Here is a 19,482-nt window from a genome sequence, read left to right as displayed (position 1 = left end):
CAGCAAGGAGAGCAGCGAATGCTCTCAATCGCATCTTTTTTCCATTTCACCCCTCTCACAAGGCAGTAAGGCCTTCCAAAGGCATCAACAGACAGAGTGCATCCTTGAACATTAATGCTTCTTCTTCTATTTTTGGGCCACAGAGCAGCAACGAGTTGATCTCTACATTTACATCAGGGGTTTTGTCACTGCCCTATTGATGCACCTTTTAATCGTACGGAACTGCTTGCTGCGCTACGTAATACGCCGTATGGCAAGGCCCCGGACCGGATGAAGTCTACAGTGAGGCACTGCGACATATTTCGTCAAAGGGCCTCCGATTCCTTCTTCGCTGCATTAGCCACAGCTGGACGACCGGTACGATCCCGGCTGAGTGGAGACGCGCTACCATCGTCCCACTCTTAAAACTCGGCAAGTCGCCGGAACTGCTTGAGTCATATCGACCCATCAGCCTTACTTCCATTGTGAGTAAGGTTGCTGAGAAAATGGTACTGAAGAGATTGCTTTGGGTGTGGACGCCGCACCCCCACCAGTATGCATATCGTAGTGTGCGTACTACGACGATGCAGCTGGCACACCTGATACACGAAGTGGAGCACAATAGAAATCACTATTTTCAAGTGAACCTTCCCAAGAAGAGCGGTATTGGCAATCAACTCCACTACAGACCCCATCGGACTCTGCTGGTGTTGGTTGACTTCAGCAGGGCCTTTGACTCCATAGACCATCGAGTCCTCAGTCGCTTGCTGGCTAATATTCCGGGGGCGTATTGTAGAGGGTGGCTTAGAAACTTTCTATGTGGTCGCCACGCGAAGACACGAGTTGGCCACAGACACAGCGATCGGCGTCCCATGCTGCGAGGAGTTCCTCAGGGGTCCGTACTGGGACCGTATTTGTTCTCCCTTTACGTACACCCACTTCTCAGTCTGCTGAACAGCTTTGCGGGTGTCACAGCAGACATGTATGCGGACGACCTCTCTATTATCGTTAGGGGGCAGTCCCGGGAAGACGCCATTCCCACTGCCAACATGGTTCTTGAAAAGCTGCATGCGTGGATTCAGGAAAATGGCCTGGCCATTAACCCGTCAAAGCGTGAAGCTGCTTGGTTCACACTCTCCACGCACACGGAGTCAGATTATGATCGTGAAGGAAGGTGGCCCCTGGTAGTGGCTGGATGTCAAATCCCAGTCATGACCATGGGGGCATCGCGAACTACGAAGTTTCTCGGCATGGATCTCGATCCGCGACTGACGCTAAATGTGGCGGCCACCAAGCAATGCGCTGCCACTTCGCAACGGATATCGCAGCTACGCTGCATAGCGCACAAAGAGGCGGGACCATCTCCACATGACCTACGCACGTTCGTCATTGGATACGGTGCTTCCAAATTACGCTATGGCAGCGAGCTCATATGGGCAGTAGCGACGGATTCAGCGAAGAATGAGATGCAGAAGACGTACGCAACTCTGGCACGCATTGTCAGCGGAGTTCCGAGCACTGTCGACCCGGAATCCGCACTGCTGGAGGCTAATATGCCGCCGCTCCACGATCCTTTGCCTGCGCGCACGGCTCTCCATATTTGAGAACACACGCGCATGTCAGATGGACTGGATGCGGAGACCCCCGCCTGAGCCACCGCCTCGCGCCGGTTTCCGCATCTCGCCATTATCTCGGGACGAGCTATATGCCTTCGTAGACGCACACACAAAGGACTATGGCATCACCGAGAGCTCACCACGCGAAGAGCGGTTCTTTCGCAGCTCCATTCCTCCCTGGTTTGCGGCCTCCGCTCACCGGGTCACCATCGGTGTGGAACTTCCGATAGACCACTCAATAACTGACGAGGAAGAGCTGATAAGGGAAAAGCGCAGGGTCAGCGAAGAGGCTCTAGCGCTGCACAGCCATCGTTCGTGGATACTTGCGACCGATGGCGGTGTCGACGTTCCCAAGTCAGCAGGGGTTGGGATACTGCTTTCATCCCTCAACTCATCGGAGATAATAGGAAAGGCCAGCATAAACTGCGGTGCACGCCCATGCAGCTACAGGACGGAATCCCGTGCGCTGCTTCTAGCCCTAGAGAAGCTGATGATCCCCCGTATCCGCCACAGGCATAAAACCCTGCTTGTGGTTACGGACAGTCAGTCTCTTCTAGCAGCTCTAAACAAGGGCCCGCTCAGTCAGACAGACTGGACGGAGGATCGGATCTGGCAGCGTCTCCTGACACTGACGTGTGCTGGCTGGTCCGTGCACCTGCAGTTTTGTTACGGAAATTGTGGAGTACATGCTAACGAGCTTGCAGATCAGCATGCGACGCAGACTATGGCAACCGGACAATACACGGAGCATGGAATCGCACCTTTATGGCATACGGATCTGCCGACATGTTTTACTACCCAGCTCACCAACAAGTGGCGTAGTACCATTTGTCAAGACACTCATCGCTACTTGCTTTGCGGCACAAGGCCATCCGATCTCAGCGGTAAGGACCTGATCACTCAGGAAGTTCTCCACCGTCAGGAACTGGTTCACCTCGCAAGGGCAAGGTGCGGGGAATATGAGCTCTGGGGCCGACTATACTGGGCCGTGAGAGATTGCACGAACCAATGCCGTTTCTGCAACATCTCACCGGAACAGTCTGCATATATGCGCTCTAACAACGATCCAACCGCACCGGGGACGGACACTGTTCCCCCGTCGGCAAGGGGCGAAGACGTCTCTCCAGTAAGGGGACGGACCGTCACACGCCGTCGGAAGGAGAAATGTCCGCACTGTGATTCTACATTGACGGGATTCTCGGGTCTCGTCAGTCACTGTCGGTTATTTCATCCGGAACATCCTCCACCGCTTCCCGAGCTCAAATGTGATTTCTGTGACATGGTTTTCTCCACACGGAGAAGCACCGCACAGCACAGAAGTCGCTGCGCACACAACCCAGACGCCACACGGCATCGGAACAGCAGTGCCAGGCGGCGATCTCTGCTGCCGCAGGATCAGCCAGCTTCCACAAGCACGCCAATTGGCCCGCAGGAAACCTTGCACCATCTGCTTCTAGAATGTCCAAGCGCCTTGGCTGTGCGCCGACGGCTGGGCATTGAACAGGACCTTCGCCTCGGAAAGTTCTCTCAATGGCAGTTGCTTCATAGCAGGAAACTCATTTTGCTGCTCGACCACCTCTTCGGCACTCAGATGGCATTGTATAGCTAGACGCGCTGGTAAGAGTAGGAAAAAAATATAATGACATCATGACGTCCAATACCACCGATGTGTACGGGCGATGGGACTGCATCCATGGTCCTTGAGCACACGCCCCCGCCACTAAGGAGCCCACAAACAGCGGTGCGTGCAGCAGAGACACACAGACCACATCTTCTTTAAACAAAAAAATTAAGGAGAGTGGAGACGTCTAGTTCGAGGGTGACATGTCCTTGCCGACGGTGAGCAGTGGCGAACGTATCACCTCGTGTGTGGACACACCACTGCTTCTGCTTTTGGGACTGAGTGTGGTTGTGGCAGTGTTCTGAGCCACGGAGTGTGGCGTTGCGAGTTCTCACGGAAAATATGTGCCGCGTTCCCTGCGGGCTTTCTTTTTTTGATGTTTTTTTAAATGTTGTTTACATGGAACAATGGGAGCACCTTTTTCTTTTGTTTTACTTAATGGTCAGTTGCTGCGCACCGTCATGAGCGAATTGTTTTCCCTCTTGATTGCTTCTGTTGCCCACACGCGGTACAGGCCCCACGGCTGTGCGCTCCACGGAGGACACAAAAGGAGGAGTGGAGAGACAGGCCGGATGCCGCATGAAATGTGTGGGATGTTGTGTGGGCTTGTGGAACAGTAATATTTTTTTCCTTGTGCAGGCACTGTACGCATGTACATATAAACACAGTCCTGCATTGCTGCATGGCGTATGAAACGATGATTCTGCTGAAGTGTATTTTTTTTTTTTGAGGAGGAGAGTCCCGTTGGGCACCCAACTACTCTTTTTGTTTTGGTATTGCTTTTTTACTTCTGGTGTGCAGGTCAGTGTGCGTTCCTCTGCAGGGCTGCTGCCGTTGTTTACTGTGCGTGTTACTGTGTGACTTGTCTGTCTTGCCTTTTGCTTTCACTCTGCGTTGACGTGTTGTTATTTTGTGCTGAAGGCTGCACGCAAGTGGCAGGAGTGATGGCGATGATGACTGGCCGTGTGCTGCTGGTGTGTGCCCTCTGCGTGCTGTGGTGCGGTGCCGGCGGTGGTGGACGAGCTGAAACACCTCGTCCAGCTCCTTCGGGCACTACGCCCGAAAAGAGCACTAAAAACGATAATGCGACCGTCGTTGACGCTGAAGGAGGTGTCAAAAGCGGTAAACAGGAAGAGCTACAAGCACCCACACCAACGGGGTCAGAATTACAGGCAGCGCCAGCGAAATCATTACAGATAACGGAACCAGGAGGAGAAGCATCAGAAACAACAAGTGCAACGAAGGACAACAACGATCAAAATAAAAAAGATAAAAAGAAGGAAGAGAAGGAGGAAGAGAATGATAGAAGGGAGGACGGAAAGGATGATAAGAAAGAAAAGGAGGAGATAAAGAAAGAAAAAGTTGTTACCGGCACCGCAGAGGAGATGTCAGCAGACAGTGAAGAGCCGCGAAGTTTATCTTCGGGTGCGGCAAGAGCATCGAATAAAACAAATCCCAACAGCACAACAACAACTGGAGACGATGATCCAGCAGCTGATGGTGCAGGGACAGCAGAGGGAAAACGAAATGAAAATAAAGAAGCCGATCCGAAGGAAACACCAGTCGAAGCCACAGCCATGAACACTGCAACGGCGACGACTGGCGACGGTGACGGCAGCACCGCGGTCTCCCACACCACCTCCCCTCTTTTGCTTCTTCTTGTTGCGTGGGCGGCTGCGGCTGCGGCTGCGGTGGTGGCTGCGTGAGAGTGAGTGTGAGAGAGCCATGCACCGCCCGCACACACACTCTTCCTTCTCTCTCTCTGTGTGTGTCCCCTTGCATGGACTCTCGCCCTCACCTCACCCCACGACGCACACACAATAATGTGCCCATTGTATATATGCATGCACACCCATGCAGGCCCGTTGGTGCTCTCTTTTGCACGACACGCACCGCTGCCGTCCTGCCTGGCTGCATGGGCGGAGCACCGTAACTGTTTCTGTTTTGTTTTTATTGCATTGAGTGGGCGACCTCTCTCTCTCTCCCTCTGTGTGTGTGTTTTGCTTTACGGGAGCAATGAGAGTGTGTGCGCTGGTCGTCCCACGCTTCGGCTTTTTGTTTTTCATTGTGTTGTGGTTGAGTGCACTCGTTACTTCTTGTTTTTGAATTGGTGTTTTTTTTGACTGCGGACGCCTAAATTCTCTTTTTATTTCATTTTTTTTTCCCTTTGAGATATTGTCAGTGTTTCTTTTTCTTGTCAAGTCATTAAATGTTTTCTGTTACGTACAGCATGTTTCAGTTGATCCACGTCACCCCACGGTCTGCGGTGCTGCTGGTGCTTCTGGTTGTGATGTGTTGTGCCGGAGGGTGCCTTGCTGCCAGCCTGACGTACTCCTGCTCCTCTGACAAGGCGATGCGTGCCCACAGGGCGAAGTCGATCGCGGCTGTGGTGAGGGACGCGCCTTTTGGATCTGAGGGTGCGTCGCAGACATGCACCGTCATTGGGAGGGATGGATGGGCGCCCATCCGCATCGATGTGTCGACAAGGGACCTGGATGGTACCAGGAAGTATTGCAGCTCGGAGCGGTATTGCGCAATGAATTCATTGGGGCAATTGCGAGTGTGAAGGTGACGTTTTTCTATGCTGAGAAAAGGGAAGTATTTGTTTTGTTATACTTTGCTGCCACTGCTCGTTAATGGCCTGCGGGCTGTCCGTAGCGATGTGGCCAGTTTTTCCGTCTTGAATGGTGCTGTCGTGCGAAAGGGTGTGCTCCCAAATAGTCGGATGCTCAGTTGTCGAGGACGGCGGCATTCCCACAGCGTGTGCGGCGGGGCCTCCCGTGGATTGTCGGGGGCTCAGCGGCTGGTGGGGGTTGCAGCAGAGGAGTGGCTGAAGGGCTACGGCTGTCATTGGAGCTTGCAGAGGTGCGTTGTCCGTTTTTGCTCGTTGATGCGCTTGACATTTTCGGTAGTGACATGCACGTGAGGCGCTTGTTGGGGAAACCGTGGAGCTGTCGCAGAATCCACATTTGAGGCCTTCTGCACCGATTGGAGTGCCAGGGATAGTGCGTCGGGCGTGTACCTCCATATGATGGGCGGACGAGAAGACGCTGCTGCAGCTTGGGCGGGGCGACGTTGATCCGCTGCTCGTCGTTCTACGAGGAGGTGCTGTGGACACGCCAGGTGGAGGTTCCGGAGGAGGTCGAGGCGGTCCTGCCTCTTCAGTGTGAGGAAGGGCAGCACCACCGAAATAATGGGTTGCTTGTGATCCGCAGGGCGCGTGCCGGTCAGCCGAGGAGTGGGCAGGAGGACGTCCATCAGCCGCTTGTTGGTCGGCAAGGAGTGGCGGTGCTCACGTCGGGAAGAGGTTACTGCGGAGGCAGAGGCGGGCCGGTCTCCTCAGTGAGGGAGGGACGGCACCACCAACACGGAGGGTTACTTTTGATACGAAGGGCACGCGCAGGACTGTCGAGGAGTGGCCAGGGGTCGCGCCGTGCCTGTGCGCAGAGGCGCCGCTCGGGGCACGATGCCCAAGTCGTGCCAGGAATAGAGTCCCTGCCACACCGACAAGCGCCTGCCATGCGGTGTACGCGCCCTTTCTTTTCTCCTGGGCATCCCTCCAGTACGGTCACCTGACTGCAGTGAAAAAGTCCACGTGCCAGATTGGGCTGTCCTCCTGCGGGAGGGATCGTGCAATCATGGCCTCGTCGTCAGCAGCCTCATTGCGTGGGATACCGCAGTACGATGGAGAGAACTTGAAGTCTACAGAGTGACCTCGCTGTATCAAGGAGAGCAGCATAATCCAACTCTCTTCAGTGACGTAGCCTCGCACGGCCAGTGGGGCAGCGCGGAGTGCCTCAGTTGCCGACAGGGAGTCCGTTGCCACCAGCATTCGTGTGGGCGATTGGGATGTTTCCAGACAAAAGGTATGAGATGTCTAATGCCATTTTCAGTGGCAAGGCACTCTGCTCTATATGGGCATGCGAGCCTGCCAGCTGCTGCACGATGGACCTCCACAGGGATATCATTTGTCGTGGTGGAGCCATACAATGGTGCAGCGGATCCAGATGCGAGCTCAGCGAGAGATGAAGAAACGTCCGTCCATAATTCAAAATCATACGCTCCTAGAGAGGAGTAAATAGAATCAAGAGCCGTGCGCTTGACGCCGTCAGAGGCGTCTTGGGCAAAGCGTGGCTGATAAATTCCACTTTATTGCAACTCAGTGTCCCAGAGGAAATCACGATGTTGAATAGGAGGAGCACGATTGTGGCTGTGGGGTGTCCCAATAATATTACATACCCGTCGCAATCCATTAACAACAGCATCTCTCGGAAGCGGGATCGATGTCGCCGCTTTTCATGCATGGACGGCGGAATGGCCTCCAATCAGATTGCGCCATGCACGTCCTCAATAAATCGGAGAAGTGTGAGGCGTTCGTGTTGTGTGGGTGCGCGGAACCCAATGTTCCTCCGCAGCGGTGCTGGATTGGCTGCCAGGTGGACAAAAGTGTCCTTCTTTGATGCGCGTGGGCCGAGCGATGCAGTGCAGCTGTCGCGGTGCCGCACTTCCAGGCCGTGGAGGTGAATGGGAGCCGGACACGGTGCGATTGCCTCGTCGCCGTCGTGCAACGCACTGTGGACGCACCCAACCAGAAAGTATCGCGTGGTGTGCTGGGATGTCCCAGCCTCTGCATCCAGCCGCAGTTGATGGAGGCGTGGCACGGTCTACCCTGCAGCAACGGTGACGTGCACACCAAAATTGAGGTGTCGATCAATCGCATTGCCGAGCAGACGCACCGGGTGGGACTTCACGCGTAGGTTCCCATCGCCCAGACGATGGTCGGCCGTGTCCTCGTCAGACTGTCGGTGTGAGGCGATGCAGAACAGAGCGGCCCCGCTCCTGTCCGCGTTGATCTTCGGGCTGTGCTCGGCAGCCCATGTGGCCACGAGGGAAAAGACAGTTGGCATTGCCGCAGCACGGACACGGATGTCCACATACAAGGCAACAAGCGTGCGGCCGTCAGCGTGAATGAACGCCGACGCAAAGTGAACGCTGTACAGGCGGCCCAACAGACCATCCACGCGGTGGAGTAGGAGCTGCGGCCCAAGGAAGCTGCATTGGGCTGCCACGGCTGAGGCGAGCCGCTGTCAGGGACATTGTTGGCGAGCACACACCGAAACGCAGCCACCTCGCAGGTGATCGCGCTACCAGCGTTGGGAACGACGGCCCAGGCGCGGTAGCCCGTCGAGCACGGCCAGCACTTGCCCATCGTCAACGGTGTCGAACGCAATCGAGATGCCGATCCGGACGGCGAGAGAGCGGTGTCGGCGGCGGTGGACCAGTCCTTCGCTCACCCCTAGCAGGGCAGAGAGCAGCGGGATGGGCCGGCAACTCTCCCTGTGCGGCATGTGTCCTTCCCGTGTCTGTGGATGGGAGTGTTGTTCCTCTTTTCCCAGGAACCTCGCAGGCTGCCGTCGGCGAGGGGGGTGTTGATAATCGTTCTGTGCAAGCAGCGGTGCAAGATGGCGCAGAAACACATTCAATACGCCGACGGGTCCAGGGGCCATGCCAGGCAAACAGTCGCGGATGGCCAAGTCAGGCACACACGGCGTGAAGGGCCAATTCATATTCCAGTCACCAGAGGGCACGCAAGCACAAGGTGTGCGGACAACAGTGGGGATCGCAGCAAGTGCGACGCGGACAGTGTGACGGACGAGCGGGTTGCCTGCTGCAGAGGCAGAGCACAGACGCGGTCCCGAGAGTGCCGCAGCACAGCCGATTAAAAGGAGCGGGGACATAGTGCCGCCATGCTTCGGAGCACCACAGGCTTGGGCTCGAGAGGGCACCAGGCCGTTTCGCACGGGCCTCTGGCAGAATGGAGAAAACACGGCGAAGGGTATGATTGCGGTCCTCCCATTTGCGGAGCACTTCAGCACGGGGCAGGCTGCCTCCCGGTAAGAAAGTACGCTCGTTGCATGCTGTCGCCGCAACAGACTCGGCCTGCTACATTCCGTCCGTCGTGATTTTTGTGGGCTGTCACGACTGCCGCGCGGTATGGTATATTTGCGCATCTCCAACCATGTGGTCACAGTGGCCAGAGGTGTTCCACACGCCTAGATGGAAGCATCACAGTCGGCATCACGCAGGACAAGGGCGACATGTTTCCGTTGTGGCAGCATGCCTGTCTGTCGCGGGATGCCGTCCTCCGTTCCTGCAGTGTGGGATGGCAGATGGTGGTCCGAGTCCATGTAAACGGGTGGACGTCCAGTGGGAGACATGCAGCACGCGTTGCGCATTCACATTGGGAAACGAGACGCTGCGGCCGCTGATCTGCGTTGCCTGTGCCGGGTCGTCAGAAAGCTCACACTCCATGCCGCTTGAGGTGGTGGCGAGGCCCTCTCCTGACGTCGTGGATGGTGAGCGACCGTCCCGGAGCTCATGGTGTGAATTCAGGTCGTCCACAATAGGTGCTGCAGGACCAAGGCGACGAATGTCGCTCGCAAAGTGTGAAACGTGGGCAATTACTGTAGGAAGGCTGCAGAGGTTCACCACGCACATGCTGGGGCTGGCCGGTGGGCACACGCGGAGGGCGGTGGTCTCCAGGCAGTTGGTGCCAGCAGCGACAAGCGCTCGCACGGAAAGGTGTGGCGCACAACGAAGGCCACGCCACCGGCACACCCACTGCAGGCCTGGTGGAAGTCAATGCAGACAATGAGCCTCGTCGCTGGCACTCTGGTGCCTGCCCCCCTGCAGAAGAGCCATTTCGCGCCGGTGCTGCGCCAGTCAAGCAGCAAGGGCAATCCTGAGGGGAGAACGGCCTAAAGTTCTGAGGTGCGGCTCTTGAGGACACCACCGCAGCGGGTGATGCCGATGGAGTGACCGCAATGAAACGACTGTGCGGTTGTCAGTCGGTCTGCAGGCAAACCGCCTCGCCGCTCCACAACCGACAGTGCATGGGACCTCCTCGAGGGGTGACGCCGTCGTGGTCCCCATCACGCCCGCAGCAATGCCCTGCTGCAATCGCTCGCACAGAGAGACAATAAAGAGTCTGTGGATGTGTGCCGAGAGTACAGCGACCGTCATCTCCACAGAAGGCCATCGTGACACCGTCCGTCACGCGTCAGCACACACCGAGCAACGCACGCACCCGGGAAAGAAAACACACAGGAGAAAGAAGAATGGTCCCAAGAGCAGGCAACAACTTCACACATGGCGGGCATCGTGCAGCCACGTCAGCCGGCCTCCAGCACAATGCAACAAACGTACCACACGCATCCATCCAATGACACCGTGATTCCCACCGCCAACGGTAGACACGCAGCGACCATACTATGCCAGCACGGGATGCAGGCCAACGTCCCACCGTCACCAAGACATTCCTGCACAGCACCGTGCAACTAAGTATGTGTGTGTGTGCTGGAGGAGCAGAAGAGAAGAGGAGAACAGGGAGGCACATCAACACAGCAACAGGCACAACTGGAGAGCAGCGACAAATGCGGCACGGCCCCGACATCAACAATCACGCACAGTGGCAGCACTCACATCCACAAAAAAACAAAACAATCCTTAAAGAAAAACACGGCGGCAGGGTGTGGCTGTGTGTGTGGCGCTGCGGGTGTCTGCCCGCCCTGGCCGCAAAGAAAACAAAACAAGAGGGAAGAAATGTGTGCTCCGCCCCACAGGCCCTCGTCGCACGCCCACACGTCACGGCTCCCTCAGCGCGCCGTTCGTCGCGGCCCCTCCTCATGCGTGCAGCAGGCGAGGCGCACAGGGCCGTCGTCGTGAGCGTGTCGGTGGGTGTGCGAGTGGAGCAGTTGGGCGGGAAACACACGGCACCCCTCGCAGGAAGAGTGCAGCAACAAATAATTAAAGAGGGAAGAGTAGAAAAGAAAACACGTCCATAGTGATTGCCCCAAAAGCAAAAAAAAAAGGAAATGAGAGAAAAGAAAAATAAAAAGTAAAAACAAACACAAAAAACATTTAAAATATTTAAAAGCAAACAGCAAAGAAAAACTAAAAACACTTAAAACAATCATAAGAGAACAAAAAACAAAACAAAACAGAAACAGTTACGGTGCTCCGCCCATGCAGCCAGGCAGGACGGCAGCGGTGCGTGTCGTGTAAAAGAGAGCACCAACGGGCCTGCATGGGTGTGCATGCATATATACAATGGGCACATTATGTGTGTGCCTCGTGGGGTGAGGTGAGGGCGAGAGTCCATGCAAGGGGACACACACACAGAGAGAGAAGGAAGAGTGTGTGTGCGGGCGGTGCATGGCTCTCTCACACTCACTCTCACGCGACCACCACCGCAGCAGCACACGCAACAACAAGAAGAAGCAAAAGAGGGGAGGTGGTGTGGGAGACCGCGGTGCTGCCGTCACTGTCGCCAGTTGGAGCCGTACCGTTCGCAATAGCTGTTGTTTTTATCGGTGTTTCCTTCGGATTGGCATCTTTATTTTCATTTTGTTTTTCTTCTCTTGTCTTTGCAACATCGGCTGTTGAATCTCCGTCTCCAGTCGTTTGCGTGCTTTTGAGATTTGTTTGGTTCGCTGCTTCCTCCGCAGCAGAAGATATAATTGGCGGCTCTTCACCGCCTGCTGACATCCCCTTTCTGGCGTCGGCATCATCTTCTTTGATTTTCTCTTCCTCCTTCTCATCTTTTTTTTCTTCTTTCATCTCACTCTCTTCTTTCTTCTCATCACCTTCACCTTCATCTATTTCTTCATCTTCATGTTCCTCTTCCTCTTCTTGATCATCATCCTCCTCGTCATATTCTTTCTTTTCTTTCTCATCCGTTCTTTCATTCTTTTTTTTCATCTTTTCTTCTTCCGTTTCTGATGCTTGTTTCTCGTGTTGTTGTGTCGCTGATGTGTCTGCTCCCGCTGCCTCTACCTTTAATTCTGTCACCGATTCTGCCGATAATTGTGACTTTGCCGTCGCACTGGATTTGACACCTCCTCCAGCGCCATTAGCGGTGTTTTTTGTACCGTCAGTATTCTTGCCACCTTGAGACGCACCACCCGAAGGTTCTTGAGTTGTTTCAGAACATCCACCACCGCCGGCAACGCACCACAGCACGCAGAGGGCACACACCAGCAGCACACGGCCAGTCATCATCGCCATCACTCCTGTCACTTGCGTGCAGCCTTCAGCACAAACTAACAACACGTCAACGCAAAGTGAAAGCAAAAGGAGAGAGACAAGTCACAAAGTAACACGCACAGTAAACAACGGCAGCAGCCCTGCAGAAGAACGCACACTGACCTGCACACCAGAAGTAAAAAAGCAATACCAAAACAAAAAGAGTAGTTGAGTGCCCAACAGGAGTCTCCTCCTCAAAAAAAAAAATACACTTCAGCAGAATCATCGTTTCATACGCCATGCAGCAAGGCAGGACTGTGTTTATATGTACATGCGTACAGTACCTGCACAAGGAAAAAAATATTACTGTTCCACAAGCCAACACAACATCCCACACATTTCATGCGGCATCCAGCCTGTCTCTCCACTCCTCCTTTTGTGTCCTCCGTGGAGCGCACAGCCGTGGGGCCTGTACCGCGTGTAGGCAACAGAAGCAATCAAGAGGGAAAACAATTCGCTCATGACGGTGCGCAGCAACTGACCATTAAGTAAAACAAAAGAAAAAGGTACTCCCATTGTTCCATGTAGACAACATTTAAAAAAACATCAAAAAAAGAAAGCCCGCAGGGAACGCGGCACATATTTTCCGTGAGAACTCGCAACGCCACACTCCGTGGCTCAGAACACTGCCACAACCACACTCAGTCCCAAAAGCAGAAGCAGCAGTGGTGTTTCCACACACGAGGTGATACGTTCGCCACTGCTCACCGTCGGCAAGGACATGTCACCTTCGAACCAGACTCCTCTGCTCGCTTAGATCTTTTTGTTTAAAAGAAGATGTGATCTGTGTGGCGCTGCTGCACGCACCGCTGTTTGTGCGCTCCTTAGTGGCGGGGGCGTGTGCTCGAGGACCATGGATGCAGTCCCATCGCCCGTACACATCGGTGGTATTGGACGTCATGATGTCATTATATTTTTTTTCCTACTCTTACCAGCGCGTCTAGCTATACAATGCCATCGGAGTACCTAAGAGGTGGTCGAGCAGCAAAATGAGTTTCCTGCTATGAAGCAGCTGCCATTGAGAGAACTTTCCGAGGCGAAGGTCCTGTTCAATGCCCAGCCGTTGGCGCACAGCCAAGGTGCCTGGACGTCCTAGAAGCAGATGGTGCAAGGTTTCCTGCGGGCCGATTGGCGTGCTTGTGGAAGCTGGCTGATCCTGCGGCAGCAGAGATCGCCTCCTGGCACTGCTGTTCCGATGCCGTGTGGCGTCTGGGTTGTGTGCGCAGCGAATTCTGTGCTGTGCGGTGCTTCTCCGTGTGGGGAAAACCATGTCACAGAAATCATATTTGAGCTCGGGAAGCGGTGGGGGATGTTCCGGATGAAATGACCGACAGTGACTGACGAGACCCGAGAATCCCGTCAATGTAGAATCACAGTGCGGACATTTCTCCTTCCGACGGCGTGTGAGGGTCCGTCCCCTTACTGGAGAGACGTCTTCGCCCCTTGCCGACGGGGGAACAGTGTCCGTCCCCGGTGCGGTTGGATCGTTGTTAGAGCGCATGTATGCAGACTGTTCCGGTGAGATGTTGCAGAAACGGCATTGGTTCGTGCAATCCCTCACGGCCCAGTATAGTCGGCCCCAGAGCTCAGATTCCCCGCACCTTGCCCTTGCGAGGTGAACCAGTTCCTGACGGTGAAGAACTTCCTGAGTGATCAGGTCCTTACCGCTGAGATCGGATGGCCTTGTGCCGCAAAGCAAGTAGCGATGAGTGTCTTGACAAATGGTACTACGCCACTTGTTGGTGAGCTGGGTAGTAAAACATGTCGGCAGATCCGTATGCCATAAAGGTGCGATTCCATGCTCCGTGTATTGTCCGGTTGCCATAGTCTGCGTCGCATGCTGATCTGCAAGCTCGTTAGCATGTACTCCACAATTTCCGTAACAAAACTGCAGGCGCACGGACCAGCCAGCACGCGTCAGTGTTAAGAGACGCTGCCAGATCCGATCCTCCGTCCAGTCTGTCTGACTGAGCGGGCCCTTGTTTAGAGCCGCTAGAAGAGACTGACTGTCCGTAACCACAAGCAGGGTTTTACGCCTGTGTCGGATACGAGGGATAATCAGCTTCTCTAGGGCTAGAAGCAGCGCACGGGATTCCGTCCTGTAGCTGCATGGGCGTGTACCGCAGTTTATACTGGCCTTTTCTATTATCTCCGATGAATTGAGGGATGAAAGCAGTATTCCAACCCCCGCTGACTTGGGAACGTGGACACCGCCATCGGTCGCAAGTATCCACGAACGATGGCTGTGCAGCGCTGGAGCCTCTTCGCTGACTCTGCGCTTTTCCCGTATCAGCTCCTCTTCGTCAGTTATTGAGAGGTCTATCGGAAGTTCCACACCGATGGTGACCCGGTGAGCGGGGGCCGCAAACCAGGGAGGAATGGAGCTGCGAAAGAACCGCTCTTCGCGTGGTGAGCTCTCGGTGATGCCATAGTCCTTTGTGTATGCGTCTACAAAGGCATATAGCTCGTCCCGAGATAATGGCGAGATGCGGAAACCAGCGCGAGGCGGTGGCTCAGGCGGGGGTCTCCGCATCCAGTCCATCTGACATGCGCGTGTGTTCTCAAATATGGAGAGCCGTGCGCGCAGGCAAAGGACGTGGAGCGGCGGCATATTAGCCTCCAGCAGTGCGGATTCCGGGTCGACAGTGCTCGGAACTCCGCTGACAATGCGCGCCAGGGTTGCGTACGTCTTCTGCATCTCATTCCTCGCTGAATCCGTCGCTACTGCCCATATGAGCTCGCTGCCATAGCGTAATTTGGAAGCACTGTATCCAATGACGAACGTGCGTAGGTCATGTGGAGATGGTCCCGCCTCTTTGTGCGCTATGCAGCGTAGCTGCGATATCCGTTGCGAAGTGGCAGCGCATTGCTTGGAGGCCGCCACATTTAGCGTCAGTCGCGGATCGAGATCCATGCCGAGAAGCTTCGTAGTTCGCGATGCCCCCATGGTCATGACTGGGATTTGACATCCAGCCACTACCAGCGGCCACCTTCCTTCACGATCATAATCTGACTCCGTGTGCGTGGAGAGTGTGAACCAAGCAGCTTCACGCTTTGACGGGTTGATGGCCAGGCCATTTTCCTGACTCCACGCATGCAGTCTTTTGGGAACCATGTTGGCAGTGGGAATGGCGTATTCCCGGGACTGCCCCCTAACGATAATAGAGAGGTCGTCCGCATACATGTCTGCTGTGACACCCGCAAAGCTGTTCAGCAGACTGAGAAGTGGGTGTGCGTAAAGGGAGAACAAATACGGCCCCAGCACGGATCCCTGAGGAACTCCTCGCAGCATGGGACGCCGATCGCTGTGTCTGTGGCCAACTCGTGTCTTCGCGTGGCGACCACATAGAAAGTTTCTAAGCCACCTTCTACAATTCACCCCCGGAATATTAGCCAGCAAGCGACTGAGGACTCGATGATCTATGGAGTCAAAGGCCTTGCTGAAATCAACCAACACCAGCAGAGTCCGATGGGGTCTGTAGTGGAGTTGATTGCCAATACCGCTCTTCTTGGGAAGGCTCACTTGGAAATAATGATTTCTATTATGCTCCACTTCGTGTGTCAGGTGTGCCAGTTGCATCGTCGTAGTACGCACACTACGATATGCATACTGGTGGGGGTGCGGCGTCCACACCCAAAGCAATCTCTTCAGTACCATTTTCTCAGCAACCTTACTCACAATGGAAGTAAGGCTGATGGGTCGATATGACTCAAGCAGTTCCGGCGAGTTACCGGGTTTTAAGAGTGGAACGATGGTGGCGCGTCTCCACTCAGCCGGAATCGTACCGGTCGTCCAGCTGTGGTTAATGCAGCGAAGAAGGAATCGGAGACCCTTTGACGAAATATGTCGCAGTGCCTCACTGTAGACTTCATCCGGTCCGGGGCCTTGCCATACGGCGTGTTACGTAGCGCAGCAAGCAGTTCCGTACGATTAAAAGGTGCATCAAGAGGGCAGTGAGAAAACCCCTGATGTAAATGTAGCGGCAGACTCGTTGTTGTTCCGTGGTCCAAAAAGAGAAGAAGCATTAATGTTCAAAGATGCACTCTGTCTGTTGATGCCTTTGGAAGGCCTTACTGCCTTGTGAGAGGGGTGAAATGGAAAAAAGATGCGATTGAGAGCATTCGCTGCTCTCCTTGCTGTTTTATAAGTGTGTTGACCACCTCCTAATAAAATTGATGTGGGAGATGGAAGTGATGCCTTTTTTCGTCCGGAAATGTATTTCCGTGCGAGTGGCTCGCCTGGATTTAACTTGCTGATGCGACGTGGATACGTGTTGCGCAAGCGCTCTCGGAGTAGGAGGAAGAATTGACTCCTTGTCCGTTGCATTTCTGCCTCACGGTCGGGCGTCGGTGACTGTAGATAGCGGGCCTTGCTGTCGGTAGCAATCCGCTCTGCCTCCATGAGAGTGTCGTCCCAAAGCCTGGGACCGTCCTTGTGCATGCCGCGGGGCAGTGTCGTCGATACGAAGTTATAAGCGCTCTCGTGAAAGCCTTAATGCCGGTGGACTGCTTTCTATAGTCATATGCCGGAAGTTGTGCGTCGAGGTCCTTGACGAATAAATCCCACTTGCACTTCCCCCAACTGTGGAATATCCTAGGTGCCGAAGGTATGGTATCCTTAAATGCCTGATGCAGCGTGAATGTCAGCATATAATGATCACTAAGCGGCGACACGGAAGCTGACCAATCCGACACAGTCAAATGCTTTGACCATGTCAGATCGATACAGGATCGTTCTCTTGTGCCACGGGCATACGTGATCTCACCAGGGGTGTTAACCAAGGTGAGTCCCGCATCCGTGCACAGTTCTAAAAATTCTGCAGCAACCTCGCTTGGAGAAGTCTCCAAGAATGGCTCCCACTGTGGGTGATGCATGTTGAAATCCCCGCACAGCAGGAGCGGCGACGAGGCTGGAAGGCAGTTTACTAACCGCCTGAAGGATTGCGTTACTTGCGGTGGTGGTCTCATATAGGCACTCGCAACAATAAGATCACGGTTCTGGTCCAGAGCAACCTGGACCACCACCACTTCAAGGCTGGTGTCATGCTGGGGGATGGTGAGGGGTATACGCTTGGAGCGGAGAGTTTTCCGCACAAGCACCGCCACACCGCCTCCCTTGCCGATGCGCGACTGTGCATAGAGCACATAATCTCCAGTGTGCATGCTGGCGATCTGCTCCGACGACTTCCAAGTCCTCTGGATGGCTATTATGTCTGCTCCTTGCGCCATTAATGTTGCGAGTTTTGACGGCGTGAGGCAAGAAACGTTCATCTGGAGTACTGCTATGGGGCCTGGGTGCTGCTCAACGTCTCCGCGTAGCAGTAGCTTTTGTCGTTGCGCGTCACATACGGCACGCAAACGGTATGTATAGCGCTGATAAGCGCTGATGGAATTCAGCAGCGGATGGAAATACCGCTCCGCGGACAACCATTACAAATGGCTCCATCTGGTGCCCTTCCGACCCGTTTGTTCGGCGTCTGTCACCTCTCCGCGGGCGGCGGATGGGCAGGAGGCGCTTAGCTTCCTCTCTAGCAAAGAGTACTGCACCCTGGCACCACGTTGAGGTGGCCGGCTGAGCCAGAGCGTTGTTGTGGTCTTATTGGTGGTAATACTTGGCATTTTGATCTTCCGATTTAATGTCGGTGCCTTATGATTCTCATCGCCTTGTGTATTTTACTGCGCCCTTTATTTTGTGCATCTGACATACCGGTCGCACCTTGTGTATGTGTGGAGACTGAGTTGCCAAACCTCGTGGCTCTGGATTATCGCTAGCCGAACTCAGTGACTCTGGCGGAACTCGTGTCTGTCCAGTGATGGCTGTGCCTGCTTCCTTTGGCAACGAAGGTCCTGGACTTCTCAAACCCTCCTCGCTGTCTCTCCCACTCTCTGTCTGTGGCCCACCGGTCTCCCCACCATCTGGCTGTAATGCACCAGGCATGTTTTTGTAGGATCCGGTTTCCCTAGCTCAGGGCTGGGAGGACGGCTGTTACCGTTATTATCGTCTCCTGCCGCCGTCACGCACACGGACGAGCAGCCGCAGCACAAGAGCGCAAGGGACAACACGGCGCCGCACCGTCACCATCGCAGTCATCATCGCCCGTAGTGGAGTCGCCGGTGTCAGTCAGCTGATCGGTGAGACGGAAGGAATGGAATGGAACGAGAGGGAGAGGGACGGAGCACAGCGGATACAGCGAGAGAGCAGACAACATGAGGAGAGGGAAGCAGGCCCAGCCGCACAGTTCACACACCACGAGACGGCATCCACGCAAGGAAGGCACACAACGCCAGCAGCCACCCACCATGCAGGAGGAGAAGACATCCACCACCATCTCCCCCAGCTCATTCCCGCAGCCCCAGGGAAATGGCAAAACCCGCGGCCACCACACAACGCACACGGAGCAAGCGAACCCTCATCCATCCATCACACGGCAAAAAAATTTCCTGCCATCCCGCCATCAATGGGACACGGAGCCCAACTCAGCGCAGTCACACGCGGTGCATCACACCCGCAGGAAAATAGACTCGGGGTGCGCTCCCTCTCCCTCTCCTCCTCATGGCCACGGAAGAAGACAACAGCCGCCACACGCAACTGCCAGCATGCATTGCAAAAGGTGCATTCATATCCACCGCAATGTACATCTTGTGTGTGTGTGGTTGTGTGTGCCTGCAGTAACACAAAGCAAAGAAGTAGAAAAGAGGGAGCAGAGTATGCGGAGAGACGCACAAAAATGTACAGCGGAGACGCATAACGGAAACAACAAGAAGAAGAAGACCGCTCAAACTCATGACTGCACTGCAGCCCAAGCAGCGGCAATTCACACAATATTTATTGAAAACAAAAAAACGTCCCCCCTTCGTCTTACGTAAACCCCATCACACAAAATAATTATAAATGAAAAGAAATCGTCCATTACTGCTCCACACAAATTTAAAATAATAAAAAGAAGATTGCCTGGCTGCCGTGTGGCCACACCAAACTGTCTGTATGTATTTTGCCCGCAAAAGAAAATTAAAAAGATGGTTGCGTGTGCTTCGACCGTCCGACCCTCCGTGTGTCCGCACATCGTTTATATTTCACGGGGTCATCTGCGTGTTGCTGCTCCCCTCAGCCCTCTCATCGGCGCGTGAGTGCGGCCCGCAGAGCACAGTCACTCGTGTGTGTGGGGACTGAGAGAAGCACGC

The 19,482-nt window shown here is 54.6% G+C and overlaps 3 protein-coding genes across 3 annotated transcripts, besides 7 other annotated features; 2 read left to right on the top strand and 1 right to left on the bottom strand.

The window, feature by feature from the left end:
- Positions 1-3,230: a mobile genetic element.
- Positions 1-19,482: part of a sequence feature (areas not merged during assembly with more than two copies in the genome that could not be assigned to a particular haplotype) that runs on past the window's edge.
- Positions 4,161-4,922, top strand: Tc00.1047053507069.220 (mucin-associated surface protein (MASP), putative; the record flags this gene model as incomplete). The annotated part of the gene is made up of 1 exon (XM_813313.1): positions 4,161-4,922. One exon carries the CDS (start codon positions 4,161-4,163, stop codon positions 4,920-4,922), a length of 762 nt encoding a protein of 253 aa, XP_818406.1.
- Positions 4,479-4,575: a sequence feature (CT-rich).
- On the top strand, positions 5,426-5,782 carry Tc00.1047053507069.210 (uncharacterized protein; the record flags this gene model as incomplete). Its single annotated transcript, XM_813312.1, has 1 exon — positions 5,426-5,782. One exon carries the CDS (start codon positions 5,426-5,428, stop codon positions 5,780-5,782), a length of 357 nt encoding a protein of 118 aa, XP_818405.1.
- Positions 5,909-8,750: a mobile genetic element.
- Positions 11,071-11,222: a sequence feature (T-rich).
- Positions 11,452-12,282, bottom strand: Tc00.1047053507069.180 (mucin-associated surface protein (MASP), putative; the record flags this gene model as incomplete). Its single annotated transcript, XM_813311.1, has 1 exon — positions 11,452-12,282. The coding sequence occupies one exon, from the start codon at positions 12,280-12,282 to the stop codon at positions 11,452-11,454; it is 831 nt and encodes a 276-aa protein (XP_818404.1).
- Positions 11,803-11,988: a sequence feature (GA-rich).
- Positions 13,214-17,883: a mobile genetic element.

This window comes from Trypanosoma cruzi, genomic scaffold, assembly GCF_000209065.1.
Source record: "Trypanosoma cruzi strain CL Brener 1047053516815 genomic scaffold, whole genome shotgun sequence".
NCBI classification, from domain to species: Eukaryota; Euglenozoa; class Kinetoplastea; order Trypanosomatida; family Trypanosomatidae; genus Trypanosoma; species Trypanosoma cruzi.
This window is presented reverse-complemented; position numbering and strand designations above follow the sequence as displayed.